The 17509-nt window shown below is 44.0% G+C and overlaps 1 protein-coding gene across 1 annotated transcript in view; it reads right to left on the bottom strand.

Moving 5' to 3' along the window:
- Positions 1-17509, bottom strand: part of MDM4 (MDM4 regulator of p53) — a 30757-nt gene that overhangs the window by 2428 nt on the left and 10820 nt on the right. The window contains exons 3-10 of the mRNA XM_065403208.1: positions 15692-15766; positions 10530-10663; positions 8228-8277; positions 5124-5191; positions 4272-4368; positions 2326-2486; positions 1254-1391; positions 586-666 (exon numbers count right to left, since the gene is read on the bottom strand). Coding sequence (XP_065259280.1) covers positions 586-666; positions 1254-1391; positions 2326-2486; positions 4272-4368; positions 5124-5191; positions 8228-8277; positions 10530-10663; positions 15692-15766 — 804 coding nt within the window. The remainder of the gene's footprint in view (positions 1-585; positions 667-1253; positions 1392-2325; positions 2487-4271; positions 4369-5123; positions 5192-8227; positions 8278-10529; positions 10664-15691; positions 15767-17509) is intronic.

The raw sequence follows: 17509 nt of genomic DNA, 5'->3' as shown, positions 1-17509 counted from the left end.
ACATCCATTTTTCACCTCTCATAACAAAACCAGGTTTGTTTGTTTTTCCCATTCTAATTAATTTAGTGCTGGCTTGACAACGCCGGACACTAAGGGCCTGATTCCCATTTACACAATTCTGGCAGTGTAAAGGGGCCTTAGCATAACACAGAATAAAGCCCTGAATCGTCTAGCAAGGGAACAGCTACAGCACAGGCAGGTGCAAACTCTCCCACACTGCCCAGCAAAACTGCCTAAACCTGCACCTGAAGGGACTACTCTGCTGTGAGTGGTGTTCCGTCTCCATGGCCCATTCAATGCTTGATTACTCTTCAGGCTGCCAACAAGGGGGCCATTTTGTGCCGATCCTGGTGTCCATATTTAAATCGACACCTTTTCAAAACAAACTGGACTGAAAGACACCCCCTAAACTTCATACAGGTGACCAAGCAAAGGGAATGTACTTTTTTGCTACAGAGCACTTATCATGGCTTTTGAAAGGGATACAGTAAACATTCTCCTAGCACAGCAAATAGTGTACATTTTAGCCAGACAAGCTGGCGCAACACACTCAGAGCATGGGATGTTGAGCTAAAGAATGAATACCTCAGAGGCAGCTTCTACATCTGTGTCGTCACTTAGGCACTGAGAATCCTCGAGGTCATCAGTACACATAACCTCAATCACCTGGGAAGATTAAATAAGTTATTAGAATTGTATGCAAATCTCACTAATGACTTTTCTAAAAATGTGTTCATGGATTTTTCTTCACATCTTTCAAACATGCATGTGGGTAACTTTACTCATGTGACTGGTCTTGTTGACCATCAACTAAGTTTGCAGGATCAGGCCTAAACTGTTAAACTGACTGTGCACAAAGTGCTCGCAAAAAAGTATAAGAAAAATATTTTTCCTCTAATCTTTTTCAGTGCTGAATCTTAAAGTAATGGCTGTAGTAGTGGTAGAGAAAAAATTCAGAAGTGTGATTTTAAGCCGACTGTGTGCCTTGAAAAATGACTTCGATTGGTCAAAATGAGCAGAGACAGAGGACTCCCCACAGCTTATAGCTTCTGAGAAAAGTGGTTCTAATGGACATCCCATCAGAGACTATTGAGGGGGACTCCTTTACTAAGGAAGACGTACAAAGTTGGCTGGTCATTGGACTGCCTGTTCCCAATACAGAAGCAGAACAGGAGAAGAGAAACGAATGGCAAAGGGTTGCAACATAAATTAGATCAGCTAACACAGCCGTACTGTGTATCACTAGGAGATACCTTTTTGTCACTCTCTTTCCCCACTTCTTCACAGTCCACTGTCTCCACTTTGACGGCAACATTGAATTGATCCGACGCAGATTCATTGAGGAACCACAAGTCATCAGTAGTATCTGAAACAATGGCAGTGTCTATGTCCTAGTAGAACGGAGATGGGGGAAAACATGCATGCATTAGGATATTAGTGATTCAACAGGTCTGGGTATGCAGAACTCCAGTGCTCTCAACAAGAGTGAGGGGGCATAACTGCAGCCCTAATGCATGCTCTCCTCTCCTCTTCTTTTACACCAGACTTCTCCCCACTCAAACTCACTCAGTGACTCTTCGGGTGACAAGCAATGCAGTAGAACACGCTGAAAAATGGAGACAAATTTTCACAAGTGTCCATTTTCTGACCCGCTCTACAATTCAGTCCCCTTGTTAATAGTTCACACAGGCTAGCCACCATGCTACATACATCTTCTTTATATATTAGTGACTTTTATCCCAAAGGATCCCAATGACCCCACAGGCTATATGCACATGGCACCACTGAAATACAGGGTACGTCTATACTTACCTCCGGTTCCGCCGGTAAGCAATCTATCTTCTGGGATCGATTTATCGCGTCTTGTCTAGACGCGATAAATCGATCCCGGAAGTGCTCGCCGTCGACGCCGGTACTCCTGCTCCGCGAGAGGAGTACGCGGAGTCGACGGGGGAGCCTGCCTGCCGCGTCTGGACCCGCGGTAAGTTTGAACTAAGGTACTTCGACTTCAGCTACGTTATTAACATAGCTGAAGTTGCGTATCTTAGTTCGAAGTGGGGGGTTAGTGTGGACCAGGCCACAGTCAACACTTTGGCATGGAGAAGAAAACACTGGGGAGCAGGGACATTTTGTCCAGACACACCAAAGCAAACCTTACATTCATGAAAAGACTTAACGGGGTAGATAGAAGGGAGAAGTTGAAAGTCTTGGACAGACTCTGAACTGTGGGGAAAAAAATGATGACAGGAATATTTACTTGACCCACACAAGAGTGGAGAGGGAGAGAATACACTGCAGCTTTAGCTGTTTAAAGTATCCATTTACCTGGTTGGTCTGTATGTCTGTTGACCCGTTACTTCTGGACTTGTAGTTGTTTCTCAGATTTCCTAAAAACCACCATGGAAGGCCAGCTACATCCCACTCCTCAAATACTAGATCCAGTTTGGGCTTCTTGCTTTTTGAGAGGTTTTCTATTAAGTCTTTGCCTGCAGAAGCCAAGTAGAATCTAGGTCATGACAGGCACATGCGGCTTGTGGCACCAGCAAACCCATCCCAGTCCAATACACTGTGTATTATAGAATCTTTAACTCCATACCTTTCTGCCTGAGCTAGGTTAACAAGCCCTTGGCTGTATTTATTACAGCATCACACTGGCATGTTGCACCTCCTGTACTTTTGGATGCTCATGTTGCTTAGCAGAGCAGTCATGTGCATTATTTACAGGTTGCGCATGTGTACACACGTACACAGAGTACAGCCCCGTTGATTCCCTTGACCATCCCTTGGCCACCACCACTACACTGCAGACTCTAAGTCAGTGGTTCTCAAACTAGGGCTGCCGCTTGTTCAGGGAAAGCTCCTGGCGGGCTGGGCCGGTTTGTTTACCTTCCACGTCCGCAGGTTCGGCCGATCGCGGCTCCCACTGGCCGCGGTTCGCCGCTCCAGGCCAATGGGGGCTGCAGGAAGTGGCGCGGGCCAAGGGACATACTGGCTGCCCTTCCTGCAGCCCCCATTGGCCTGAAGCGGCGAACCGCGGCCAGTGGGAGCCGCAATCGGCCGAACCCGCGGACGTGGAAGGTTAACAAACCGGCCCGGCCCGCCAGGGGCTTTCCCTGAACAAGCGGCGGCCCAAGTTTGAGAACCACTGCTCTAAGTGACACTCTCAACAGGGAGATGCTTGTGAAACCTGGTGCACAAATAAAACTCGTACAATACACTGGGGCCAAATTCAGCTTTGGATAAACTGGGCACAGTGACACTTCAACTGATGAGTTAGATCTGGTCACACCTGGTTTGGATTTGGCCCCAGTTTCCAGCAATGAGTGCTCCTTGATTCCATGAGAAGGCTCCCAGCCAGAAACTCTTCAAAATGAGAAGCAGAGAAAAGGGAATCTGCCAGTCTTCTCAGTCCTTGCCTCACTTTAGCCCACGGAATTCAACCTTTTTTTCCCAATCTCATGGAGGCCTCATTTCCAAAGAACTTTCACTCCAGCTCTTTATTCAGGCCTGCAGTTTTGCAGGCACAGACAAGGACCACCTCTACCTGCAATCAGGTAAATATCTACCCATCCTCATTTGGGCCAACCAATAATGGAGCCTGCGAATAGAGAAGCCAATTTTAAAACATCAGACCCTTTGATGTCAGGGTGGAGTTGGGAGTAATGAGGGAAAAGGAAACAAACTCTCCATATCACATAATATGCATCCCAATGAACTAGCAAGAAAGCCTCAAGAGACATTAAAACAAATTTCAAGAGAGGAATTTTCTAGTTAGGAGGATGGATGAAAAATACAGCAAAACTTAACACTATTGTTATTCAGTTCTCTGATAGGGTTGCGGGTATTGACTGCAGACAGCTCGGTCTGATTCCAATTAATTAGAAGACAAAGTCCCCATGGAAGATAAATTGATACAAGTATAATTTCAGCATTTAAAATAACCTAAGATTTTTGATGGCGTTGCTTAGTGATTGATGTGCTGTTTGGCGTTAACCTGCCATTTCCTCCAAGTGTTTGTTTATTTATGAGCCAAGTATCCGGGCTAAAAAGCGTGTACAACATACAATACCTACGGCAGATATTTATGGTTCTCTAAATCTCTGCACATAAAATCATGACTTTGGAAGATTACTTTCCACAATAGGATTTTTATTAGTCTCCCAGCATCCTACTCTGATCGGCTCCTGCCATGCAGAGCACCACGTGCAGTATTCACAAATGTGTAGGTGGGCTTGTCCTTGCCCCTCGATGTGGAAACAACTTGCACTCACCTTCGCAGTTTCCATAGCTGAGCTGTGAGGTAGACAAAGCAGGAGCATCACTTTTGTCCTCCATTCCCTCAGTGTCAGAGCTTCCCTCTGTGCTAGTCTGCTTGAAGGAAGGCAGAAAAGACATCCATTAGCCCATCAGAGCTTATAGGGACAAGGGGATGTAGCACTTCCACTCTGAGTCACCAGCTGCAGTACAACACCAAGGAGTTCCATAGAAGAATAAAGGTTTTTTGAGCACAACACAAGGAATTAACCTTTCCAGAAGGCTGCTATGGATCTATTATCAGCACACGTAGAGTACTTTCAACCCAGGAAAAATCTCAAGATTGGCAAGAGACCAAAAGTTGCCATCTTTAATGCAGTAATATTGCGATATGCATCCCCCACCGCCCCCACACTCCAGACTGTATTAATCCCCATGTATATGCCCAAAACAAGTTAGGACTAGACAAAGATTTTTCCCAGGTTTCCAGATTCTGCCTAGAAGCTTTCAGAAATGATCCCACTGAGCAAAACCAGTTTACACTTTTAGGAAGTTCAATCTGTTGTTTGAAGAATGGGAGAAACAAAACAACACACACACACACACGCAAAATCCAAACACAGTGCAAGCTGGAGGGACTGAGGACAGGAAGTGTTACATCCCAGAGAAACGCGCCCAGAGAATGGAACTCTGTTATGAAGAGAACAGAGAAGGGTCACTCTGTCCCTGGTCTGTGGACTCCCAAGAACTTTTAAGGAAGGCGAAGACCTACCAGTCAAGCAGTAAAAAGTTCTGGCAGTCCACCATGCACAGGTACAGAGAAGGGGCCGCTCTGTACAACAAAAGAAACCACCAGGCAGTGGGTTTACCTTCAGCTGGTCTTGGCTTGGATTATCGACGCTCTGATCCTTTGCGAGAGCAAGAGTCTGTGCAGCATCTATATGGCAAGTAAAACAAAAGAAAAAAACCTTCCCTGGTAATAACCATTCTCACAACACAGAGGGCCCTCAGCAAGCAACCAACGAGCCAGGCTTGGCAGACAGGCGTGTGGAACTTTACAGAAGAAAGGATTCTAGTTGCTTAGGCAGCTGGCCAATTCCCAGATGGCTATTACAGGGGGACTGTTTATTTCTTTGTTTTTATTATGGATGTAGAGGGCACTGGACTAGGGAGTAGGAAGTGTCTGTGGCCACTGGGAGACCGTACCTCATTGCAGGTAAGAATCCTGACACCCCCCACATGGCCTGCTCTCCCTCTGCAAGCTGCTAGGTTGTGGGCAGGGAAGCTCAATGCAGCAGCAGAGGTGGCGACTCCAGCATGGAGTCTAGAGTAGCTCCATGCTGAAAAACAAGGCCAGCAGGGAAATGCCTGGTGGATACACACTCTTTCACTGGCCACAGAGACTACCTGTGGGGAGATGTCATTTTGAAGAGGAGAAAGAAGAAACCAGACCAAATAGGGGAAGGTCCACGTCCTGGCAGGCTCCTCCCTAGGCATTCACAATCAGTGTACATGTCCTCAATACAACTTAATGCAGACAAATACACAGCCCCAAAGGTTAATCGTAACTCCCCTGCCCCCCAAAAACCTTACAGTCTAAGCTAAAAGCCAAAGCAATCAGGTAAACAAAAATGACTAACTCAACTGAAGACCTGTATTTTAGAAAAGGCTAAATGAGCAGAATGGCTCAGAGGAGAAGCAAATATAGGGACTGCTCCTGCTCCCTTTTAATTCCATGGCAACGCTGACTTCTAGGAGAGCAGGACTGGGTTTCTATGCCTGTTGTACTTCACAACACAAACATGAAGACACAGTGAAGTGCAGTTATAGATAGAAAAGTGACTGTAAAACAACACTGCTGGATCCCATATTCTCTTCCACTCCATGTCCATATGAAATATACTCTATTTACAAGCCCATGGTTGATTTTTCTAATGCCCAATAAAGCAAATCTGAAAATCCAGCCATTTTCTTCTGCCTCTTCCATCATCATCAGCAGTAAAGATTCTGCAATCAGAGATTAGCTGATGTTGCCTGAAGCAAAAGAGACTTCAACTCACTCATCCATAATTGCTTTGGCTCCGAAGTGTCAGAAGAGGAAGAATGGCTTTATGATGAAGTCTAGCTCTGTCTGAACATATTATATATAGAATACACTATTCTTACAATGGTTGGAAAAACACCTTTCGCACTGGAAAATGTCTCTGCCAACAATAAAAACACTGAACATAAAATTTCAAGAAAGTAGATAGCCTAAAGTAGAAGCTGTATGACTCAGGCATACAGGGAACAGTTAGGCTGAATACAGAGATCTACTGATGAAAAGCACTACATGAGAGCTAGGTATTAAGGAGATATGTTCTTATGACACAGTCACTTTTCCTTCTATAAGTGCACTTTACAGAAGTGGCCTTGATAATTTGCAGAAAGAGGCACTGAGAAGCAGAAATCTGGCCAGTGAATATTTATTGCTCTCATGGAACATGAAGTATGACAGGCTGTGAAGTATGACAGGCTATGGAATCCTATTTCCAGTTGCCCTGTGCTAAGAAAAAATTAAATAAATCCACAAGCACCCTTCCTAGACACTTGTGAATTCACAATTGGGTGTACAAAATCAGGGATCAGTCTGCCAAGCTTGTTTCGTTTTGTTCCCTCTCTCACACACATACACACACACACACACACACACACATCGGTATAACTCGGTGACCGACTCTCTAAAGGAACATTATTTCCTTTAGCAAGTTTAAAAATCGTTACACCATGACCGGAATGAACAAATGCAAGCTCACCCACACAAATGCACACACACACACCTCCAGCAGAGGGGAGCTTGCTAGCAGGAGAAAATGTTTCCCTAGGGTTCTTTGCTTTCCACTTATGCTGCTCATGGGTAAGCCAGGGAATCACCACCATAGAAATTAGCACTCACACAGTTATTCTGCAGATATAGGTAGGTGATTAGACAAGAGAGTGCTCAGGCAGGTTCTTCATTACAGACGGGAATGGGTGATCTCTGGAAGCACTGATGCACACTAACCATGGCTGAAAAGCGGAAAACTACACGGTATTTGGCCACAGTTTCTGAAATGGCTTCTAAATTTGCATGCACCACTACTTGTTAGTGCAAAAAATAGACTAGGCCCTTCTGAAAACTGTGTCCTTGGTATGAAACTGCTTAGAGCCCTAGGAAGTATGGCATGTGACCTCATGCACCTTGCTCACGATTCACATGCTTGCTATTTCAGTATGAATTCTCTACTGAGTAGACGCTAACAGCTGTACTAATTGAATGGTAGATTGGGAGAAAACAACCACAAGGGACTAGGTTAGCACAACAACAACAACATTTGTTTCAACTTGTGACTGAATTTCTTTATGTGGATGGATTTGACAGCTTTCCCCATGAGCTGGCAGAGTAACGGTGATGTTGAGCGGGTAAGTCAGGTATTCAGACCTCTGACATTGGAATGGATTATTTAAGGGAATAGGTCATCATGTCAGATTTCCAACACCTCTATGAGTAGTCTTAACTAAGATCACAAAGTATAGATGCAAGCGATAGTAGGGAGCCAGGTGGAGATCACTCAACATTTTGTAGCTTAGCAAAGGTTGAGAGATGAGCAAAGGTTTCAGTGGGGTATTTTTAGCCAAGCCAGTTCACTCACACCTAGCATTTAACCCTGTCAGTTTCCAGGATGTGTCTCTGGATATAAACTGTCTTCTGCTTTTTGAGGTGTAGCTCCAGCCATACACTGGCATGTCAGGCAAAGGGCTAATTGGTTTCCAACCACGTGAACTGTTTTGCAGACACACACACGACTTGAATGTATTCTCAGAGTGTGCCCCCACAAAGCCTCCACAAGCAGTTTTTCACTCAAGGAACATTTTTCTTTCCTACATATCATTACTTACCCCAATTAAATTAACATTGTACTGAATGCACTTGGCTGTAACTAGACAAACCTACCTGTAATAGTAACAGAAGTCAGGTTCCTTTTCAGCATGTCATAAACTGGGCTGCAAGGAAAAGAGGACTAGTGAGTGCAACCACAGCAAAAAATAAGATAGCCTCTCCTCATGGTGACTTTGTTCTCCCAGTTGCCCCATGCCTCCTAATATCCTCTCCATTCCAGCCACTATGCAGCAGCAGAAAGCAGCAACAACCTCCTTGTTGGCAGCCAGTGCAGCTCTCTAAATGGGCAATACTGGCCAGGAGAAGGCCTTGTAAGGGAAGTACTGAGACAGCGTCTCCTAACGTAACTCTTATGAACTGTAATTTAAAGGTGTTCCTCTTTGGCAGAGCTCCCAAGGTGGGGCAAACATTACCGGCCCAGATTCGCCCATGGTGTGCAGCAGGCCTTCATCTGAAATAATATATATCATCTGATATAATCACTGTGAAAAACGCACTGACTTTTCCCCTCCCCTAGCCACTTCTCCCCTTTTGGAGACTGTAGGAGTTATCTGAAATATAACCTCTTCTTGGTCATTTGTTTTCATATCAAGATATTGGTCTTTTGAATTCAAGAGCTCTCGCTTAAGCGGTTGTAATCTGTCAACCCCAGTTGCAGTCTGCTGTCTTACATCAGTCATTTTGCTAGCACGGAAAATTGTGACACTCTATACCTCGGGGGAGCACCCCGTAACCCCCATATTTCTCCTTTATATATAAATTGTGATACTGCATATAAAGCATGCCATGTGAGGTATCAGGGGAAAGGTTATGATCTGCTGAAAGCCATTGATCTATCTAAATATGTACATCATTAGTGCATATGAAGTTATGAGATTGTGTTGTATGGTTGTCACTAAAACATGCTGTAAGTTGGGGAATCAGCAGCTCCCCAGAGACAACAGAAAGGAAAAGTAACCAATGCCCGGGCGGGTTTTGAACAACTATCAACAGCCATTGTCCAGCAAGGGAGCTACAATGCAATGACTCATTTGCACAAGGCCACACCAGGGCAATTGCTCAACCTTGCCTGGTGACTCAGCAATGACCCCAGATATGCCTGGACTTGAGTTCTCCAAGCACATGGACTAAGGTGTCAAACAGAACATAGTGGCCCCATGCTTCGTCTTTTCTCCTCCCCCGTACCTATGCTGCAACTAGCAACAAGGACACTGAGGAGACTGGCCCAGGTTTCCAGGGTGAAACCTGTGTACTATGAACTGCAATATCCAGTGGGGTGAGAAAAACTGCTTAATCTAGATGTTGCCCAGTCTAATAGGGTTGAGAGTTTAGACTGTGTGCTTATATTTTCTTTTCTTTTGGTAACTAACTCTGACTTTTTGCCTATCACTTATAATCTCTCTTTTGTAGTCAATACACTTGTTTTACTGTTTATCTTTACCAGTAAGTATTTGGTAAATCTGCTCAGATTTACAAAGGCTAGTGTATATCCACTTTCCATCGATGAAGTGGTGAACCAATTAATAAACTTGCACGGCTCATCTTGAGCCGTGCAAGACGATATATTCCTGAGGTACCAGGCTGGGAGCTGGGGGGATTTGGCTCGTGCCTTTCTCTGTTTAATTCATGAGAGTCTCTGGGAGCATTCATGCAATCTAGCTGGGTGTGGGGCTCCACATGCAGTTGTGCTGAGTGATGACAGCGCCTGGAGGGGTTTGCTGCTTGTCACTAGCAAGGCAGTGAGAGGGACAGCCCAGGCTGGAGAATTAAAGGGGGTACAGCAGTCCCACAGTCCCAGGCTACACCCCAGGGGTCCCGTCACAGAAATTAATTCATGCCACAAGTTTAGCATCAGGCCTTCAAAAGGTCAGAATGCTGGGCTGGCAAAGAGCAGGTAAAGCCTTTGATAAAACACACAAATGTCTCTGCAAATGAACAAGCATGGCAAGGTAAAGTTTCCCTTTAATAAAAGCCTGAGAGATTGGGATTACAAAACTTGAGCCCTCTCCCCTACATCCAGAGAAGCGGAAGATACCGCCTCCATAGCAATCCAAGCCCCTGCTGAACTGAGAAACAAGGGACTGGGAATTACAGAAGTTAGAGCCAGAAAGACCTGTTACACCAACTAGTCCACCACCCAGACAGTGCAGAATTGTTCCTTACAAGCAGATACAATCAAATTCAGGCATGCCAAATGACACTCGGGAGCACTAACAATAAGCTAGTGGACCATCGAGGTCTCATCTACATCACAGAAAGGAACAATGTTGTAGCTGGGTCCCCTGCCTCAGCAATATCTAATCACGGTGGACCACCAGCCCTAGTGAGCACACTGCAAAGCTGCATCTCTTCCTACCTTGGATCTTTCACAGAGAAGCTCTCCAGTCCCAGCAATTCTCCCAGCTGATCCCCTCCACAATACACCATGTGCTGCTGCCGCTTATCATATAGCTGCCTCACCATTATATACTGTCCCAGGTAATGCATGACCTGTGGGTACGTAAGATAGTATTAGTTACATCTGCAGTTGAAAATTTTATTAAAGCTAATGTTAAAAAAAATTATATAATACATAGGTTGGGAAAACAGCGTCTGTACATCTGGGTATAGTATAAACCAGCAAGGTCTCCCGGGCTTTGTGCTCCATTTCCTTCTTCCACCTTACACTTCCTATAGCTGACATGACACGGTGCCAGTGAAGAACCACCACCTTCTAGGACAGACGTCACCCTTCTACAGAGCCTTCCATCCATACATCTCAAGCATTGGGGATATTGACACTTCTACAAATGGGGCACAGAGAGGTGCTGTGACAATGTGACACTGACAGTGAATCAGTGGTAAAGCCAGGACTTGACTCCAGATTTCCCAAATCCCAGTAAACCTGTAGGCTACCCTTGTTCTCTATATCAGGGTATACTTTGGTTATTATCTGAGCCAGATTCATGATCCAAGCAGGTTTTTTTTAAAAAAAAAAGTTTGGCATAGTCTCTTGGCAAGTTCTTCTGAGGAGAGGTCCCCCCTTTTGAATGTTTCAAGAAATACAATCTACAAAATACAAGTAAAGATCACATTCTAGTCCCCATTTTCCCTCTGTGACGGGTTGGATCACAGAAACCCCCTTGGGAGCTGCCAACTGATGTGCCAAGACTACTTCTATTCCTGTTTTCCCTACCAGCTCAGGACTCCAGCACCCTGTCTTGCTGAGCCAGACACTCCCGTTTGCTCCAACACAGACCCAGGGTCTGAATTACTTGCCCCAAAGCTGCAGGTTTACCTGAAAACAGCTCACAGAAGTGTGCTTGTCTTTAGCACTCAGATGCCCAACTCCCAATGGGATCTAAACCCAAATGAATCCGTTTTACCCTGTATAAAGCTTAGGCAGAGTAAACTCATAAATTGTTCGCCCTCTATAACACTGATAGAGAGATATGCACAGTTGTTTGCTCCCCCAGGTATTAATACATACTCTGAGTTAATTAATAAGTAAAAAGTGATTTTATTAAATACAGAAAGTAGGATTTAAGTGGTTCCAAGTAGTAACAGACAGAACAAAGGAAGTCACCAAACAAAATAAAATAAAATGCGCAAATCTATGTCTGATCAAACATTGAATACAGATAAGATCCTCACCAGTTCCAGAATGCTCCCTTTTACAGGCTAATCTCCTTTTAGCCTGGGTCCAACAATCACTCACACCCCTTTGTTCCAGTTTCTTCCAAGTATTCTGGGGGGTGGGGAGGCTCTCTCTTTAGCCAGCTGAAGACCAAATGGAGGGGTCTCCCACGGGTTTAAATAGACTTTCTCTTGTGGGTGGAGACCCCCCTCCTCACTCCTATGCAAAGTCCAGCTCCAAGATGGAGTTCTGGAGTCACCTGGGCAAGTCACATGTCCATGCATGACTCTGTCTTTACAAAAAGAACAGGAGTACTTGTGGCACCTTAGAGACTAACAAATTTATTAGAGCATAAGCTTTCGTGGGCTACAGCCCACTTCTTCGGATAGCCCACGAAAGCTTATGCTCTAATAAATTTGTTAGTCTCTAAGGTGCCACAAGTACTCCTGTTCTTTTTGCGGATACAGACTAACACGGCTGCTACTCTGAAATCTGTCTTTACAGGCAGAAGCCATTGTCCAAATACAATTTAGATGGGGCTACTATAAGGTGGGTGCATAACTGGCTGGATAACCATACTCAGAGTTGTTGTTAATGGTTCCCAATTCTGCTGGAAAGGTATAACGAGTGGGGTTCCGCAGGGGTCTGTTTTGGGACCGGCTCTGTTCAATATCTTCATTAATGACTTAGATATTGGCATAGAAAGTACGCTTATTAAGTTTGCAGATGATACCAAACTGGGAGGGATTGCTACTGCTTTGGAGGACAGGGTCATAATTCAAAATGATCTGGACAAATTGGAGAAATGGTCTGAGGTAAACAGGATGAAGTTTAACAAAGACAAATGCAAAGTGCTCCACTTAGGAAGGAAAAATCAGTTTCACACATACAGAATGAGAAGAGACTGTCTAGGAAGGAGTACAGCAGAAAGGGATCTAGGGGTTATAGTGGACCACAAGCTAAATATGAGTCAACAGTGTGATGCTGTTGCAAAAGAAGCAAACATGATTCTGGGATGTATTAACAGGTGTGTTGTGAGCAAGACATGAGAAGTCATTCTTCCGCTCTACTCTGCGCTGGTTAGGCCTCAGCTGGAGTATTGTGTCCAGTTCTGGGCACCGCATTTCAAGAAAGATGTGGAGAAATTGGAGAGGGTCCGGAGAAGAGCAACAAGAATGATTAAAGGTCTTGAGAACATGACCTATGAAGGAAGGCTGAAAGAACTGGGTTTGTTTAGTCTGGAAAAGAGAAGACTGAGAGGGGACATAACAACAGTTTTCAGGTATCTAAAAGGGTGTCATAAGGAGGAGGGAGAAAACTTGTTCACCTTAGCCTCTAAGGATAGAACAAGAAGCAATGGGCTTAAACTGCAGCAAGGGAGGTTTAGGTTGGACATTAGGAAAAAGTTCCTGTCAGGGTGGTTAAACACTGGAATAAATTGCCTAGGGAGGTTGTGGAATCTCCATCTCTGGAGATATTTAAGAGTAGGTTAGATAAATGTCTATCAGGGATGGTCTAGACAGTATTTGGTCCTGCCAAGAGGGCAGGGGACTGGACTCGATGACCTCTTGAGGTCGCTTCCAGTCCTAGAATCTTTGAATCTATTGTCCATATGGTATCTTGTATGTCTCCAGGAAGACTTCTTATGTGGATTAGAGCATTCCAAGACGCATTGTTCCCCAAATGCTTCCAGATCGGGTACTTAACCTTGCGAATTCCTTCCTAAAGAAGCTGACTAAATGCCTCACAAAGCTTACTTAGAAATCAAGCAAGTATACATAACTTTGAACACACAAATGGTGCCTGCATACAACTAGGATGAACATAACCAGTAGATCATAACCTTTACATAGATATGTTACATGGCATATGTCGCAAAACCCTATTCCAGTTATATCACACATACATTTATAAGCACCCCCCCATAAAGCCTTATGGGGTAAACTGTCACACCCTCTGCACCATCAAAATGTTTAGCGAGATGGTGCCAGCGTTTCCCAAAATGAGATGCTGTTTTTTTGCACTATATAAGAACCGATATTCCGGTAACTTCAAGTGCAGTTGATTTGGCTCTGGCATTTAATCAAAGCACTAGTTTCCATGTGATTCATCAAAAAAGGGAAGTGTAGTCTTGGCCAATTTACAATAACGCCAACTTCAGTATTGAATTAAATGGAAAGATTTTACCCACTGACGCGCCTTCATTAATCCCAGCCACTTAAAATGTCAGCAAACAAACCAGAAACCTCTTTGCTGTCTCAGATTACAACAGAGAACAGGACACGGTTGAAGTTATTTATAATCTATGCACAGGCTCCTTCTCAGCCAAATAGAACCCAGCTGGCTGGGTCAAAGGCTCAGCTGACATCCTACATAGTAACAACAGCTATTCAGAATGACCCTAAGATTGTTCTCTAGTGGCAATGCAGCAGGCCCCTGCTACACAGTTGGTACTTCTCTGTAACCACCAAAGTGTGTCTTCAACTGTCTTCTCTCTTGAAAGTGGGAGGGCAAGAAAATATGGTGACTCAACATGAAGGAAGGCTGAAGTTAAGTGGGAGGAGACCACTTGCTTGGCACAGGTACAGAGCAAAGATCATAGATGCAAGATGCTTTGCATTGGAACCACACAGAAGTGCGGGGAGAAAATGATTCCTTTGCTACAGAAAATGTCACTTGAGGACTAAGGCCACAGAACTGGCTACAAAGAGGACATTTAGGTAAACTAGACACCTGATTAGAAGCAAAAGAGGGCTCACCTGAACAAAGATAAATGCAACCAAAGAAGTTGCTAACAGTACTTCTATTCACTCAAGAGGAATGACTAAGGTGTACTGTAGCAGCCTGCATTTAAAATTAAACACCCCCTCCCCCCGCCCCATTCAAAGCATTCAACTTGTTTTTGCAAAAAAATTTAGACTCTAAATATGTTGTTTAAATGCATAAGAGTTTAAAATAAGTCACACAGCTCTGCGGGAATATCTGACACATTCATAATGAAAAACCGCCACATTTAATTCTTTGCTGACAGGATACCCCTGTAAATCACAGACAGTGTCATTTTTTAAATCTTGTATACATTTTGCATTTTAATCTTAAATGAATTCACAGCGTGTCTTAGGTTTAGCTGACAAGACGTTTCAAAAGAAACTTAAGAGAAAATATCAACTGAAGTACAATTTAAGAACTTTCAAGCAATGAATGATAGTAAAACAATTGCAACGCGTCTCTGACAATCTCTCAAGAGTGCAGCTATCCATTACATCTCTCCTAAAGCTGTTTCTGGATTCTCAAGATATATAATAATTTTCATTCATATTTTGCACTCTTATAGGGATTCCATCAGAGGATCTCAAAGCACTTTGACCCAGATCCACAAAGATATTAAGGCACCTAACTCCCATTGATTTCAATAGGACTTAGGATTCTAAATACCTTTGAGGATCTGAGCCATTCTGCTCAAAAAAGTCTTCATATCCCCATGTATAAAGCAGCCCTATTTTACAGATAGAGGCACTAAGGCACAGGAGTTCAAAGACCCAATTCTGCACCCACTGATTTCCAGGCCCTATGGTCCCAATCCTGCAAGATGATTTACCTGAACGGGTCCCAGTGGAGCCCCACTGACTTCAGTGAGGCTACACTCCCACCAATCAGCTTGCAGGAACGAGGACTCAGTGAGGAGATCCTGACCACAACACAAATCTGTGGCAGAACTACTAAGAAAACCCAGCTCTTCCAATTCCTAATCCAGTGCATTTTAGTAATTCATAATAAAATAATTTTCCATTTTCAAGGTCCTGGATGCAAAATTCACAAGGTGGCACATTAATCGTCCATTAACTGACCATTATTACAGCTACTTTCTTGGTTTAACCATCAAAGTAGAGTCCTGGGCTCACCTCTTTCAATGTGAAGGTTTCACCTTGTGCACCTGCTGCTTGCAGAATCTTCAGGAGTGGCAGTTTCGGTTGTACCTAAAACACAGAATACATAGTTTTGGATTGGCTACATAACGTGGTGAACTACTGAGAAGAACTGTGTCCATGGGCATCAATTATGTAACTAATAAATGCTGGGGGCACACCTCATGGCAAGACTGTCATACAATCATTATAGCAAGTCCAGACAAATGGTTCTACAGTGAGTTGTTGGCCAAGGGGGACATCGCTAGTCTTTGAGGTACCCTCCCAAGGGCTCATTCATGTTCTTCTAGAGTTAATGACCTGCATCTGAGGTATGCTTGAAGAGAAGACAATCCTGTCTGGGGCAATGAGCTTCGTGCAGATGGACCCTTGTGTCTGTTCAGAGCCCTGCTGAAATAAATATGGGCCTACCCAAGCAGAGCTTATTGCAGGATCAGGATCTGTAACGGTATGCTTCACTAGTCAGAATTAAAAGTCAGTCAATGCAACTTCTCTACCATTATGATCCTAATACAAGATGAGCGCAGCCAGCAAAGTAGGAGGCCCAATCAGGCAGACCTTAGTCATCTGCACTGTGCCATTAACTTGCATGGGATTGGTCATGTGAGCAAGGACTGGAGAATTAGTCCCGAGGTGAGGGGAATCCTAGAGGCTGACTAGCTAGACATGTGAGGGATAATGTAATGGCCACACCATTAACTTCAATTAGACCAGGTTTAAATCTGGCTCATTGGATGGGAAGAATAGAATAGGTCCCTTCTGCACAGCCCATAGGTGATATTTGGCTATTAAAAACTTGTGAATAGAGACAAAAAATTACAAGAAAAGGGTGCAGCGTATAAAAGTTTATTTTAAGTAGCATTAAAGGACTGATCCTGCACTTTCCGTGGACCCCAAACTTCCACCCAATCTCTCACCAGAGTTATAAATTTTGTATTAATAGGTCGGGTAGTGGGGCTCCCTTGTCGTGGGCATACACTCACACAAGTGTGAACATGAAGCAACTTCATGGTAGTTTTCCTTTGGTTACTTCCACACTACACACCTGAGCAAATCTCAATAGCAGATGAGACAGCTAAAGTTGTAGTATGAATGTTACAAAAAAAAGCAGTGGCAAGTTTTAAATAGTTATCAGTCCCCAACTGCCCTACTTGAGTCCATCCACACACATCCTGAAAGAGTAACATCCTAGGGAGATATGCCACGGCATAAACCAGTATCGTTCTCCACAAAACCGTCAAGGTGCCCCAGCCTGATTGCTCAAATTAGTAGCTGAATGTTATGGTGTTTTATAAATACAACCAATATTGCTACATGAAACCTTTCTCCCATTCGCCTCTTGCATCCTTCAGTACTTAATACCAGCAGGCCAGAGGGGATGGATTTAAAATGTGGCGTGTTTTGGGAGGGTTATATGCAAAAGCAGTGGCATTTTTCTGAACATACATTGATTAACTTTAGGACCAAATCCTGATGTTGGATAAACACTACATATTGCTGCATCTCAAAAGAAAAAGTCATGTGTGTGTTCGGGGAGACAGTGGTGACGTATTTGCACTCAGAACCTTGCCCTCAGCATGTAAACTGCAGCTTTCACAATTTTTGCCCTGTCCCCTTCTCATTTCAGCGTTAACAAAACCCAATTAGGGCTATAATAATGCTACATCAACTACAAGTGAAGTCTTTTAGAAGACTGTGGCCAATTTCACCTGTCACTTCTGAAATGGCTTCATAAGGCTAGAAAAACAAAAGTTCTGAAAACCAGAGGCAGGGAACAGCTCTTTCTAGCTTGGC

This window comes from Emys orbicularis, chromosome 4, assembly GCF_028017835.1.
Source record: "Emys orbicularis isolate rEmyOrb1 chromosome 4, rEmyOrb1.hap1, whole genome shotgun sequence".
NCBI classification, from domain to species: domain Eukaryota; kingdom Metazoa; phylum Chordata; order Testudines; family Emydidae; genus Emys; species Emys orbicularis.
The sequence above is the reverse complement of the archived record's forward strand: the minus strand, read 5'-3'. Positions and strand labels throughout refer to the sequence as shown.